The sequence below is a fragment of the Delphinapterus leucas genome, chromosome 7, assembly GCF_059928025.1.
Source record: "Delphinapterus leucas isolate spDelLeu-1000000601 "Yukka" chromosome 7, BTC_Dleu_Yukka2, whole genome shotgun sequence".
Taxonomy (NCBI): domain Eukaryota; kingdom Metazoa; phylum Chordata; class Mammalia; order Artiodactyla; family Monodontidae; genus Delphinapterus; species Delphinapterus leucas.
In genome coordinates, this window is record NC_143135.1 from 1,074,355 (window position 1) to 1,086,684 (window position 12,330).

The 12,330-nt window shown below is 57.4% G+C and overlaps 1 protein-coding gene across 4 annotated transcripts in view; it reads right to left on the bottom strand.

Annotated features, from left to right (window-relative positions):
- Nucleotides 1–1,880: 1,880 nt before the first annotated feature.
- The window catches only part of MOB2 (MOB kinase activator 2), a 51,559-nt gene continuing 41,109 nt past the window's right edge, over nucleotides 1,881–12,330 (bottom strand). For all 4 annotated transcript variants that reach the window (XM_089914299.1, XM_022565292.3, XM_030763164.2 and 1 more), the window contains 4 exons: nucleotides 11,790–11,950; nucleotides 10,943–11,036; nucleotides 3,203–3,327; nucleotides 1,881–2,728 (listed from right to left, as the gene is read on the bottom strand). In XM_089914299.1, the coding sequence (XP_089770425.1) occupies nucleotides 2,424–2,728; nucleotides 3,203–3,327; nucleotides 10,943–11,036; nucleotides 11,790–11,950 (685 nt within the window). In that variant the 3' untranslated portion in view covers nucleotides 1,881–2,423. The remainder of the gene's footprint in view (nucleotides 2,729–3,202; nucleotides 3,328–10,942; nucleotides 11,037–11,789; nucleotides 11,951–12,330) is intronic.

Consider the following 12,330-nt stretch of genomic DNA (forward strand, 5'->3'; position numbering starts at 1 on the left):
GGCAGAGGGCCCCAGGCTCCTCGGCTGTGAGATGGAGCGATTCCTGGCGTCATGAGGCTGCTCCAGGGAGCGCGCTACTGGAGGTGGGCTGGCCTCATCCTGCCCGCCCCTCTCCCCGGGCTTCAGTGCCCACTCCTCCTGCCCTCACCCCCGGCCACCAAGTCCACTCCACTCCCCCGTCACACTTCGCCTTTCCTGGGCCCACGCCGCTCCCCACCACCAGCCCAGGTCCTCGGTGTGACTCAGCGAGGGGTGGGGGTTCTGGCAGGGAGCAGACAGTGGCCGGGACCAGGAGGAGAGAAAACCTGTGTGAGCTCCAGGCAGGGACGTCTGCGGAGGAGGAGGGCAGCAGAGACAGACACACACGAGGGAGGGGAGCCAAGTGCCGCCTCGGGGCCTCAGGTGGGATTGCGGGGTCTATGCTGTTAGTCACAAGCCCAAGCACTGCCGTCTGTCACACTCATCCTTGGAGTCAGGCCCTGGGTGAAGTGGGTCATCTCTGTGGGCCCTCAAAATGACCCTGTGAGAGTTCAATGGCCCGTCTCACAGATGTATGAGTCTCCTATTGCTGCTGTAACAAGTTACCAAAAACCAAGTGGCTTAAAACCACACAAATGTGCCATCTTAAGATCTCTGGAGGTCGAGAACTGGGTCTCACTGAAATGGGTCTCACTGGCTACAATCAAGGTGCTGGCAGGGCTGCGCTCCTCCTGGAGGCCCTGGGGAAATCCATTTCCTTGTCTTTTCCAGCTTCTTGAGGCCGCCTGCGCCCCTGGCTCGCAGTCCCTTCCTCGGTCTTCAAAGCCAGCAACATCAGATGAGCCCTTCTCACCCTGCCATCTCTCTGCTTCTCCCTCTCCTGCCGCCCCCTCCCAGTTTTGAGGAATCTTGTGATTATACTGGGCCCAGGTAATCTCTCCATCTCAAGTTCAGACGATTAGCAACCTTACTTCCACCTGCAGCTTCACGCCCCCTTTGCTATGGAAGGTAACATGTTGACAGTTTCCAGGCATTAGGCTGTGGACTCTTTCTTTTGGCGGGGGGAGGTGCGCATTTTTCTGCTTACCGCAGACTGCCCTCTAGCAAGTCCCACATCTACCTCACGTGTAAAACACCGCCCGTTCCTGAGGTCTCCAAAAGTCTCAACCCATTATGGTTTCAAGTCAAACCCCAAATCTCATCTAAATCATCTGAATCAGGTAAAAGTGAGACTTTGATCCATCCTAGCACAAAATTCCTTTCCATGTTGAACCTGTGGACCTAGGAAAGTTACCTACTTCCAAAATACAACGGTAGAACAGGCATAAGATGCAAGGTACAGGGTCGGGGGACAGGGCCCTACAGAAGCCCCTCACCTCCGCCCACAGGGGGCTGGACAAGCTCCAGGGTTGTTCGCGCCATGGCCACCCTGCCCAGCCTGCGCTGCAGGCACACACCCCTCTCTCGAGCTCTCCCTATGCCCACCCCTCAGGCAGTGCTGCCCTGTCCAGAGGTGGTCCCTGCAGCAGAGCCCCTGGGACGGGCGGGCTGGCTGGGAAGCACCCCCAGCCGACTCCAGCCCACACTCTAGGGTCCCTGCCACCTGCGTGGAGAGGGCACAGCACAGGGAGTGAGTGGTCAAGGGCCCCTGGAGACTCGAGACACAAAGCACGGCCCCCGTCCCGCGCAGACACGTTCAGCAGGGGAGCCTGTGGTCGGCCCCTGCAGGAAGGGTGGCACCTGCCCCTGGCCAGCACAGCCTTGGTCAGTGAGAGGGCTCCACCGCCCGGGCTGCAGGGGAGGGCACTGCCCCAGGGGCGCAGAGGGGCGGGGGAGGGCAGAGGAGAGGGGAGTGTGGCCAGACCAGAGGGCACCGAGACGCTGAGGACACACGCAGGCGCTGACCTGAGAGAAGTCTTTTTATTACACCCGCACAGGGAAGCCAGGCTCTCCCCCTGCCCCCGGCCGCGTCTCCGCACAAGCCGCCCGCCAGGGCACCGGGATCCGAGCCAGCCAGCCCAGGGGGCCCCTCCTGGGCAGCGGGGGCAGCGCAGGGAGACAGGGCCGCAGCTCGGTGCTCTGCGGCCTCCCCCTCCCCACCCGCCCTGAGCCACCAACAGCCGAGGTCCAGACCAAGCGGGAGAGAGAAGGAGAAGGCCACCCCCAGCTCTAACCAAGACGAAACACGGTGGAAGCGAAGCCTGCGGTCCCCACCTCGGGGGAAGGAGCCCTGCCTGTCGCGTGTCTCCCCGGAGGCCGAGCCGGGTGGCGGGGCAGGCGCAGAAGACCGGGAGAGACGGACCCACAGAAGGGGACTTGGACAGGGGCAGTCCCTAAGTGTCTGCTGAGCAGACGAGCGGAGTCCCAAAGTCCTCGGTGCCGGCGGCGCAGAGCGCCCGCGCCCACACTCCGCGCGCCGCCTCTCCGCACGCGGGCGGCCGGGCTCACCTCTCCTTCACGTGGTTCTGTGCGCCCGCCGCCCCGCCCGCCCCGTCCCCGCCCCCGCGGCCCCCGCCGCCGCCGCACAGCACCTCCGTCAGGTCGTCCATGACCGCCGTCTCTTTGGGGTCGAGCAGGTTGAACTCGCGGGCGAAGAGGATGAAATGCACGTAGAGCGTGTTCAAGTGTCCGTGCAGCTCGAGCGCCAGGGTCTCCTTGAAGTGCGACGAGTAGATGTGCGCCAGCACGTGGAACAGGTACTTGCAGATCTTCTTCACCAGGGACTCAAAGGAGCTGGGGAACTCGCGGCCTGCGGGGAGGGGGCCGTCAGCCCGCCCTGGCCCCACGGCGCCGCCCCCCGACCCCGCAGCCCTCACGGAGCCGCCCACCGCAACACCTGAGTGACCCAGCACCCGGGGCGGGGCCGCGAGGGTGGCTGCTCGCCGAGCTGTACTGGGTGCCTCTGTGACGAGGGGCCCGGGACCCCGCCGCGCATGGCCTAAAGCCGGGACAGGCGCCCAGGGCGCTCTCTGTGGCCTGGGCCGCAGAGGAGGGGGGACCCGGGAGACAGGCACCTCCTGTCGGCCAGGTGCTGCCCTCGGCAGCTCAGGGTGGGTCTGGGACCCCGCCGGGCCTGCTCAGGGCTGTACACAGCCGTGGGTGCTGCTCGACAGCTGCAAGCCCCCCCCTCCCCGGCAAGGGGACCTCGAGGGCCCGGCCATGGGGGGAGGCGGGGTAGTGGAGGCCGCAGGTCCCAGAGCCTGGGGTGGGAGGGGCCACGCACCGTATTTTGTGGGGAACACGTCCTCGTCGGTCACCAGCTTCTGCACGGAGCTCATGACAAAGTCGACGTACTGGGGGGCCGTGCACTTCACCTTCTTGCCCCGCTCATCATACCAGTAGTACTGTCTGTGGGGACAGAGGGGGGCGGTGACGCCCGCGGCCAGGAGAGCTGGCTGTGCACACAGCATCAGGAAACCAACGCGCACCTTCTGCTCTACACGTGGCCTCAGGCTTCATTCTCTCAAAGGAACGCGTGTTGTTTTACACATTATTTTAGAGGTACCCACGCTCTGTGCCTATCCCTTCCCGGAGGCCCTGCTGTGACTTGTCAGCTGGGCCTCGAGCCTCAGTAGCATCCCTGCTGCCACCAATAGAGGCCAAACCTTTGCCCTGGGCCGGGTGGTGAGGAGGCCTCTGTACATGGGAATCTGGCCCCTGGATGCCCCCCAAAGACCTCAACCTGCCCCGTACACGGGGGTGGGTGTAGGGCAGACAGTCCTCAGGCTGGATTGGGCCAGGGTGTTCGGGGTGTGGACACCTGGGTTTTCTTCTCACTGCGTAAGCCCAGCCGTGAAACCGAGCGCGTCTCCTAGCTCATGTAAACATGACCTATCCTCCAGCAGAACAAACACAAACCCCTGGTGGGCTCCCCCTGCAGCCACCAGCATCCCTCCCACCAAGGGCTCCAGTCTTCCCAACAGCAGGCCCTGTACCTTAAGGCTGGCTCGCCAAGAGCTGCACCAGAGCCCACAGGGGGGCTGGGGGGACACAGGCTGCATCTGTCAGTGAGCGAGCAAGTGACCAGAGCACCCCCTTCCGTGGCCTAGCCGCCAACCCTGCCACACCCCTGCCCCAGCCAGCAGGTCTTCATGGAGACCTCCGCCCGGCATCCCCGCCCCCATTTAGATGACGTTACTTGGCTTCAGAACTGGCTTAGACCAGGTTCCCCCAACACCTCACCATCCCACCTTATCCCAGGCCAGCACCCCAGGCTGGCTCTGAGCACCCTGCCCTGATTTCCCCTGGCTGACAGCCACGTGGGCTCATCCACCTCCACCACCTTGCCAGACCTGTCGTCAGGACAGCAGGTCCCCATCTCTCGTGGCCAGCCTGACTCCAGCCAAAATAAAAAGGCACGGCCTGCCCACGTGACCTCAAGGCAGCCCTGCTGCCTGCCGCGCCCCTGCCCCCCACTGCCTCTAGCAGGAACCAAGGCTCTTCCCCGCCCCCAGGGCCGGTTAGCTTATTTGTGCCCCTGGCAGGGCTGGGTGGGGGTCAGGCTACAACACAGGGAAAACAGCCCACACACAAATGGACAGGCCACCAGGAAAAAGGCCAACCTTCAGTGGACAAGGGGACACAGCCCTGACTGCCACTGGGTATCAGGCCCCGCCCACTGCCACCCCTGCCCCTCCCACCCAGCCCCACCCCACCCACTAGCAGGCAGACTACACTTGCAGTGCCACCTCAGCAGAGCCCTCCCTGCCACGCCTGCTCCCAGGCTGCCCCTAGGCACTGCTGGCCCCGCAGGGAGACCAGGCTGCCCCACCAGGCCCCCGAGCTGGTCAGACAAAGCCCCAAGAAGCTTGCCAAGCTCCCTGCCGGCCCCCAGCAGGGATCCAGAGCCCTCCCCACCACAGGGTGGCCCTGCTGACCGTCCTTCCCCTGCCCGGACATCGGCACCATCTGAGGACATGCTCAGTGAAAGGACAAATGAATCGTCCCTCTCCTCACAACAGCCCCTGGGGTCCCCGGACCAGCTTGGGAGGGGCCCCAGCCAGAGGTCAGACACCGGCCCCAGCGATTCCCCACCCTGCTTGGTGCTGGATGCGACTGGCCCCGGGTGCCACACTCAGAAAAAAACACCGGAGCTAGAAAATGGGAAACGTTTTCATGATGTCAGGCCCGGAGAGACCAGCCCCTTCGGGGCACTGTGGTCGCCCCGCCTGCGTGACAGCTGCAACACTCTGCTTTCAACGTTCCTCTTCTTCGTTTTCATTTTATTTTTGAACTGTCACACAGTAAAGCTGACTGGTTTGGGCATGCAGTCTTATGCATTTTAACCCAAATAGAGGACCCACAACGGGGCACAGCTCCCACCCTGGCCCCCGGCCTGCTGGTCAGTCCCCAGCACACTAGTGACGTGTCCTCAGGAACGCCACACGATGTCCTGGGCCGGGCTCTGCGATCCATGCCACTGAGATGGACACCTTGTGGACGCGCCAGTCTGTCCAGACATTCACCTGCCGAAGGACACGTGTGTGGCCTCCTGTTTGGGGCAATTACGGGTCAGGCTGTTAAAACCCTCCCAGGCAGGTGTTTGTATGAGCACTAGTTCTCGTTTCTCCAGTGTGGACGCCCAGGAGTGGGACAGCTGGGCCCACGGTAGGTGAACGCCTTGTTTCCTGAGAAACCATCAACACGTTCTCGGAGCGGCTATCCTGCCGGGACGCCCTCCATCCTCGCCGGCACCCGGCGCGTTTTATCAGGCGCTCCTGCAGCGTGGTCTGAATTCATATTTCTCCACCTGCTCATGAGGCAGAGCCTCGCAGGTACTCACCTGCCCTGCTTGGGTCCTCTTCCATGATCTGTCCAAGTCCTTTGTCCACTTGTGACCAGATTTTCTTACTGATGAGCTGTGAGGGCTCTTTATCCATTCCATGCACTAGTCCTTTCTCGGATATGGGATTATTCTGCAGTCTGTCTTCCCTTTCTCCTAACAGTGTCTTTCTCAGAGCAAAAGTTCTAAATTTTGATGAAGCCCAGTTTACGGATTCTTTCTCGCCTATGGACTGTGGCTCGTGTCAACGACCAAGAACTCTTCGCCTAACACTATCACGAAGGTTTCCTCCTGTGTTTTCTTCTAAAAGTTTCATGTTTTATATCTAGAATTCACTTCAAGTTAATTCTGGCAGAAGAGGACATGCAGATGACTCGTTTTTCCAACAGCTCTGGTTGAAAAGTCTGTCCTTTCTCCACTGAATTCCTTTTGTATCTGTCAAACATCAAGGGCCCATGTTTGTGGGGGTCCATTTCTGGACTCTATTCTGTTGCACTGATCTCTGTGTCTCTTCCTTCACCACCACCATGCTGTCCTGATTACCACAGTTTTATAGTAAATCTTCAAAATAGGCTGTGGGACTCTTCCAACTTGACTGTCCTTTTTTCAAAAATCATTGTAGCTATTCCAGTGACTTTGCTATTCCATATAAATTTTAGAATCAGCTTGTTTATATCAATGAAAACTCTGCTAGGATCTTAACTGAGATTGCAATAAATGAATTTACACTTCTGGTGTGTTGAGTCTTCCCATCCATGAACACAGTACGTCTCTCCATTTACGCCAGTCTTTGATTCCATTCATCGGCATTTTGTAGTTTCCAGCATAAAGATCCTGTGCATGTTTCCTTAAGTCTGTACCTAAGTATTTCATCGTGTTTGGAGCTACTGTAAATGATATAATCTTATCAATTTCGTGTTCCAATTGTACACTGCCAGTATACAAACTATGATTGATTTTTGTGTGCTGACCTTGCTAAATGTATTCATTCGACTTTTTGCTAGAATCCTTGGGGTTTTTTTTTTTCCTACATAGACAATCATGTTGTATGCGAATACACTTTTATTTTCTTCTTCTCCAATTTTAAAGACTCTTATTTCTTTTTCTTGCCTTACTGCATTACCCATCTTGGGTAAATTGTGATATTTTGTGCTTTCCAAGGAATTGGTCCATTTAATCTAAACTGTCAAATTTAATGTATGCAGAGATTTTTGTGATGTTTCTTTATTATCTCCTGGGTTTATCATCATTTCCTCTTTCCATTCCTTATATGGATCATCTGGACCTTTTCTCTCTTTACCTTTGTTGGTGTTACTAAAGGTCCTCAATCTCACCAATCCTTTCAGGAGTCAGCTTACGGTTTCATGAACTTTTCCCACTGTTTGCAGAAATCAACGTCAGTGATTTCTGTTCTTATTTTACCATTTCTTTCCTTCTGCTCAATTTAGGGTTTTTTTTTTTTTTTTTTGCTCTTCTTTTTTCTAGGTTCTTAATATGGAAGCTTAGATTGAATTGAGATCTTCTTCTAAAACAAGTGGTTTAATCCTATAAACTTTCCTCTAACCCTTGCTTTAGCTGCACTCCACAAGTTCAGATATGTTGCGTTCTCATTTGAGTTCAGTTTAAAACATTTCCTAATTTCCCTTGAGACTTCCCCTCTGACCCATGGACTATTTAAAAGTATGTTAATTTCTAAATGTTTGGAGATTTGTCCTCTTATTGATTTCTAATGTAATTATGGTCAGAAAACTTGCTCTGTATCACTCTGATTCTTTAAAGTTTGCTAAGGTCTGTTTTGTGAGCCAGGATATGATCTACACTATTTTGATGAATAATCCCAGTGCACTTGAAAGGGACGTGCATTTTACTGCCGAGGGTGGAGTGTTGTGTAAATGTCAATTCAGTCCAGTTGGCTGATGGTGTTGTTAGTTCCAGATTCTTGCTGACTTTCTGCCTACTAGTTCCGTCTACTACCAAGAGAGGAATGTTGAAATCTCCAACCATAATGTGATTTTGTGTGTTTCTCCCTTTGGTTCTGTCCATTTGCTTTGTGTAAAAGCTCTGTTGTTTGGTACATACACATTCAAGGTCAGTACTTCTTGATGAATTGACTCTTTTGTAAATAACTCAATCTTCTTCTTTATCCCTAGTTATTTTTTGCTCTGAAGTTTACTTTGGTATTAACATAGCCACTTTAGTTTTCTTCTGATTTGGTATATCTTTGTTGGTATATATTTTCGCATCCTTTCACTTTTTTTTTTTTTTTTGCATCCTTTCACTTTTAACCTACCAATGTCATTGCATTTAAAGTGAATTTCTTGGGACTTCCCTGGCGGTCCAGTGGTTAAGACTCCACGCTTCCACTGCAGAGGGCACAGGTTCAAACCCCTGGTCGGGGAACTAAGATCCCACATGCCACGTGGCACGGTAAAAAAAAAAAAAAAAAGTGAATTTCTTGTGTACACTGAAATCCATTCTTATGATCTGTCTTGTCACCGGCACGTTCACACCACTGACATTCACTGTATCTGTCTGAATTTAAGTTTACCATCGTTTACTCTTTGTTCCCTTTGTTTTCACTCCTTATATTTCCTGCCTTCTTTTGCGTTATTTTTAGTATTTCCTTTTAATTTATCTATTATGATTTTGACTATGTCACTTATGTAACTTTTTTAAGAGATTGCTCAAAGGATTATAAAACGCATATGACCTTTCCATGCTGTACCTGGAGCCAAGAATCACCTCCACAAGTGGAATCACAGAGCCAACCAGCACACAGGGCAGGGCTCTCTGCCTGCCCCAGGACACTACTACTGTCTCAGTGTTCCATCCACACACGCTGAAGACCCATCAGACAGGGTGATGGGTTTTGCTCACCCACCAGACACGCTTTAAAGAGCTGAAGGAGAGTGGAGCGGCCCATCACATCTCCCGTCTCTTGCTCTCCGCGAAGCCTGCTGTCCCGCCTTCCCTTCTAGCACCACTTCCTTCCTGTGTGAAGAGCTCCCTGCGCAGCTCTGCTGGCTGCGAGTCAACCCTCTTAGTCTCCCTTCCTCTGAGAAGTGTCTCTATTTTACCTTCATTCTTGAGGAGCGTTACGTGGAACTCCCGGGGGGACCGCTCTTTCCTTTCAGCACCTGAACGATGTTATGGAGCCTCCTCCTGGCCCCCAGCGGGGGGAAGGAGAGCCACAGCCACCGGCACCACATCCCCACAGGTGCAGTGCTGCTGGCTCTGATGCTCTTCAGCAGTTTGATTATGTGTTTGCGGTGGATTCACTGGGTTTATCCTGCTTGGAGTTCATTAAGCTTCCTGAATCTGCAGGCTTGTGTCTTGACCAAACTTGGTAAGTTTTCAGCCATATTTCTTCAAATATGTTTTCGGCATGGCCCTTTCTCCTCTTCTTTTGGGACTCCAACATTACCCTTTGGTTTCTGTCCTTCAGGCACCAGCAGGGTGGAGGAGGGCCTCTGGCCTGGGCCTCAGCCCCACGCCAGGCGCCGGGTGGACTGGATGGTCCCGGGAGAGCAAGTGGCTCTGTGGACCCTGACAGACCTCCCTTTTCCTATTAAACTAATTCATGTGTTTCCACTCCTTGATCTCAAATGATTCCTAGGAAAGCATTTATATGCATATCAATTCATATAAATCTACAAAAACCCTACAAAGTAGGTTACAGATGAGAAGAATGAACAGTAGAATTCTCAAAATCCCCAGATTTCCAAGTTTTACATGGCAGAGCCAGCATCTAGACACACGTCTGCCTGACACCAAATCCTATGCTCTTTCAAGGAGCCTCTTCTCAAACACATCGATACTGGAAGGGTATGTGGTGCCGCGGAGGGGCCCCGGCTTCCCCACTCGCCAGCCCATAGGCCAGCTGTGATGCCGCCTGGTCAGGCACACAGCTGGCAAACGTCCTCCAAGGATGCCACACACTTGGCTCTGCAGCACTGCCCTTGCCCACTTCCAGCTGCTGTGGCCATGTCTGCTCTACAGAGGCCACTCTGTCCCATGCTCTTCTCCTGCCCCAAGCTCACCTCAAGCCTGCTCCCAGCACTGCCCACCCAACACTGCCCCATCCTCCCTGGGCCATGCCTGGCTGTGGCTATCTGGGGACACACGTGACACCTGAGCATACCATCAATGGGTCTCACTGGGTAAGTAAGGAGTGAAGAGCAGCTGTCTTCTGCACTTGTGCCCTCTGAAGGGCGGGGGAACTCTACCCTCTGCCTGTGCTGAGGCTTTGGGTGGGCTCTCAGCAAGAGGAGGGCCCACATGTCTGGGCCTGAGCTGGGTCTGCCCGCAGCCTACAGGCAGGGTGAACTCCGGACGGCAGCACTGACGTGTCCACTAGTGGAGGCCCGCTGCTCACATGTGCTCCTATCAGCCCCTGGCCTGCAGAGGAGATGTCAGAAAGGAGCTTCTGTGCCCCCGAGCCACACCCCGCCCGGGATGAGCCCCTGCAGACCTGGCCTCTTGCCTGTGGCCTCTTCTGTGGCTTCTGCTACTTGGGCCGGTGGCAAGCTCAGGGCCATGTGGTGGCTCTCCTATCCATGTGGCCTCCAAGAGCTGCCACAGAGGCAGTGGGGTACCCTGGAGCCCCTCAGGGATGCCTGCTTACTGAGGAAACGAATGGCACGTGCTTCCAAAAGAGAACAGCCTGCACCAGGCCTGCAGGACGTCACCTCACGGGAAGGTACCAAGGCGTCCCAGCCCCATGGACCAGCAGCGGGTGGGGTGCGGTAGGGCCGGCCTCCACACACAGCAGGAGCTCTGGGTTAGAGCCATCAGCCGGTAGGGCCAGGAGCCACAGCAAAGAAACACACCCTGCTGTCTCAGGAAGCCCAGCGGGCACGTCCTGGGGAAATGCCCTTGCCCCCAGGAATGCATCCTGTCAGCCCCTGGCTGGCTCCCAGCACCCGTGCCCCGGAGGGACCCACACCACCGGGGTCCCAACCTCTGCAGGGCTCTGCTTCCCGTCGCCCTGCCAGGCCCTGGGCCCATGAGGACAGGAGGGGCAGCCTGGTGAGGACCCTGCTGAGGAAGGCACTGAGCCACTGGGAGGCCTCGAGCGGAGGCCGCGAGCGTGGGGTCTGAGAAGACGGAGTGCAGCGGCCGGGGGCACGGCCACAGCCTGCCCGAGCCCCCGGGGCAGGGCCGCACCAGGCAGTGACTCACGTGTTGCACACGGCCATCGTCTGGCACGCCTCCCCCGTGCAGAACTCTGAGATGGTGCTGTACTGGAGGTTGACGTGGTGGAAGAACGTCGTGGCTGGAAGGGAAGAGAAAGGCCGGGCGTGAAAACCACACCGGGGCGCCACTCTGCGTCTGCAGCGTCCTGCAGGCCCGGGGGGACCAGAGTCCCTCTCCTCGGGTCCCTGCTGTGGGGGCTGGTGCTTATCTCAGACCAGAGACCGAGGCCCCAGCGCAGCATCATCCTCGGGAGCGGGCGGCACGGACCAGACGGTGCTGAGCTGGGCAGGGTGCCCGAAGACTGAGACAGAGTCCCCTCCACGAGGGGTGGGGCAGCAAGCCTCCCACCCCAGCCCCTTGACCACACCCTGCTCTATGGTCACCAGCTGATCGGGGACACCGCTAAGGCAGGTGGCAGCACCAGCTCATGGCCACAAAGCCTACCGCTCTCGGGAGGAGAGCTGGCGCCTTGCCCTGCATGGGGCATCCCACGAACCCTGAGCCTGTCCGGCAGGCGGGGGTGAGTCCGCCACCCTTCCCATAGGCCGCCATGGCCTTCCCGCCACCACAGCACTGCCGGCCTTGCAGCCATGCTCCTGTCCCACGGTGCCCCCCTGGCCCTGGTGTCCTGTCCCCAGGTGCGACCAGGACCTGCACTGAGTCCCCGCATCTGAGGGGACCCTGAGTGCCCGGCAGGGCTGGTCACCCCGGGCCTCGGCTTCCAGCTGACGCGGGTGGTTGCGGAGGGAGGGGGTGCTGAGCACCAGCTCCAGGGGGTCCTGCGGGAAACGGGGGGCTGCCCTCCTGGCCCTGCCAGCCCGCCCCCACGCACTGTTGCTGGCCAGCCACTCATTGAGGTCGATCTCCCGGGGCAGCACCACCAGCTCCTTGAACCCGAAGTCGGTGATCCTGGACTTGGTGTACTCCGGCTCCAGGTACACCTTCTTCTCCTCGGCAACGGGCTTCTTCCCGTTGGGCTTGGCTTTAGACTTCCTGCAGAGACAAGGGAGTGCGGGGTCACGGCAGATGCAGGCGTGGAGGCTGCGGGCCGGCCCGGGAGACGAGCAATGCCAGGGGACGCCTCGGGGGCTTCTGCTCTTGTGGGCCCAGGCGTGGGAGGAAGCTGCCCTGCGCCCGTGCCCTCCCTTGCCACCGTCAGGGGCCCAAACCTGGAACCCAGGGCAGGCAGGGAGCTCCGGGCCCATCGAAGGGTGTGGGGTGGTGGCCACACCAGCCGGCTCACCCGCCACACGTGACACCGCGGCCCTGCAGCCCCTCTTGGCCCCCACCTGGGCCTGGGGTCCCGCTGCAGGGACACAGGGATGCGCACCACTCGGCCAGGCCCTGAGCCTCTGTGCAGCCCCACCATGCGT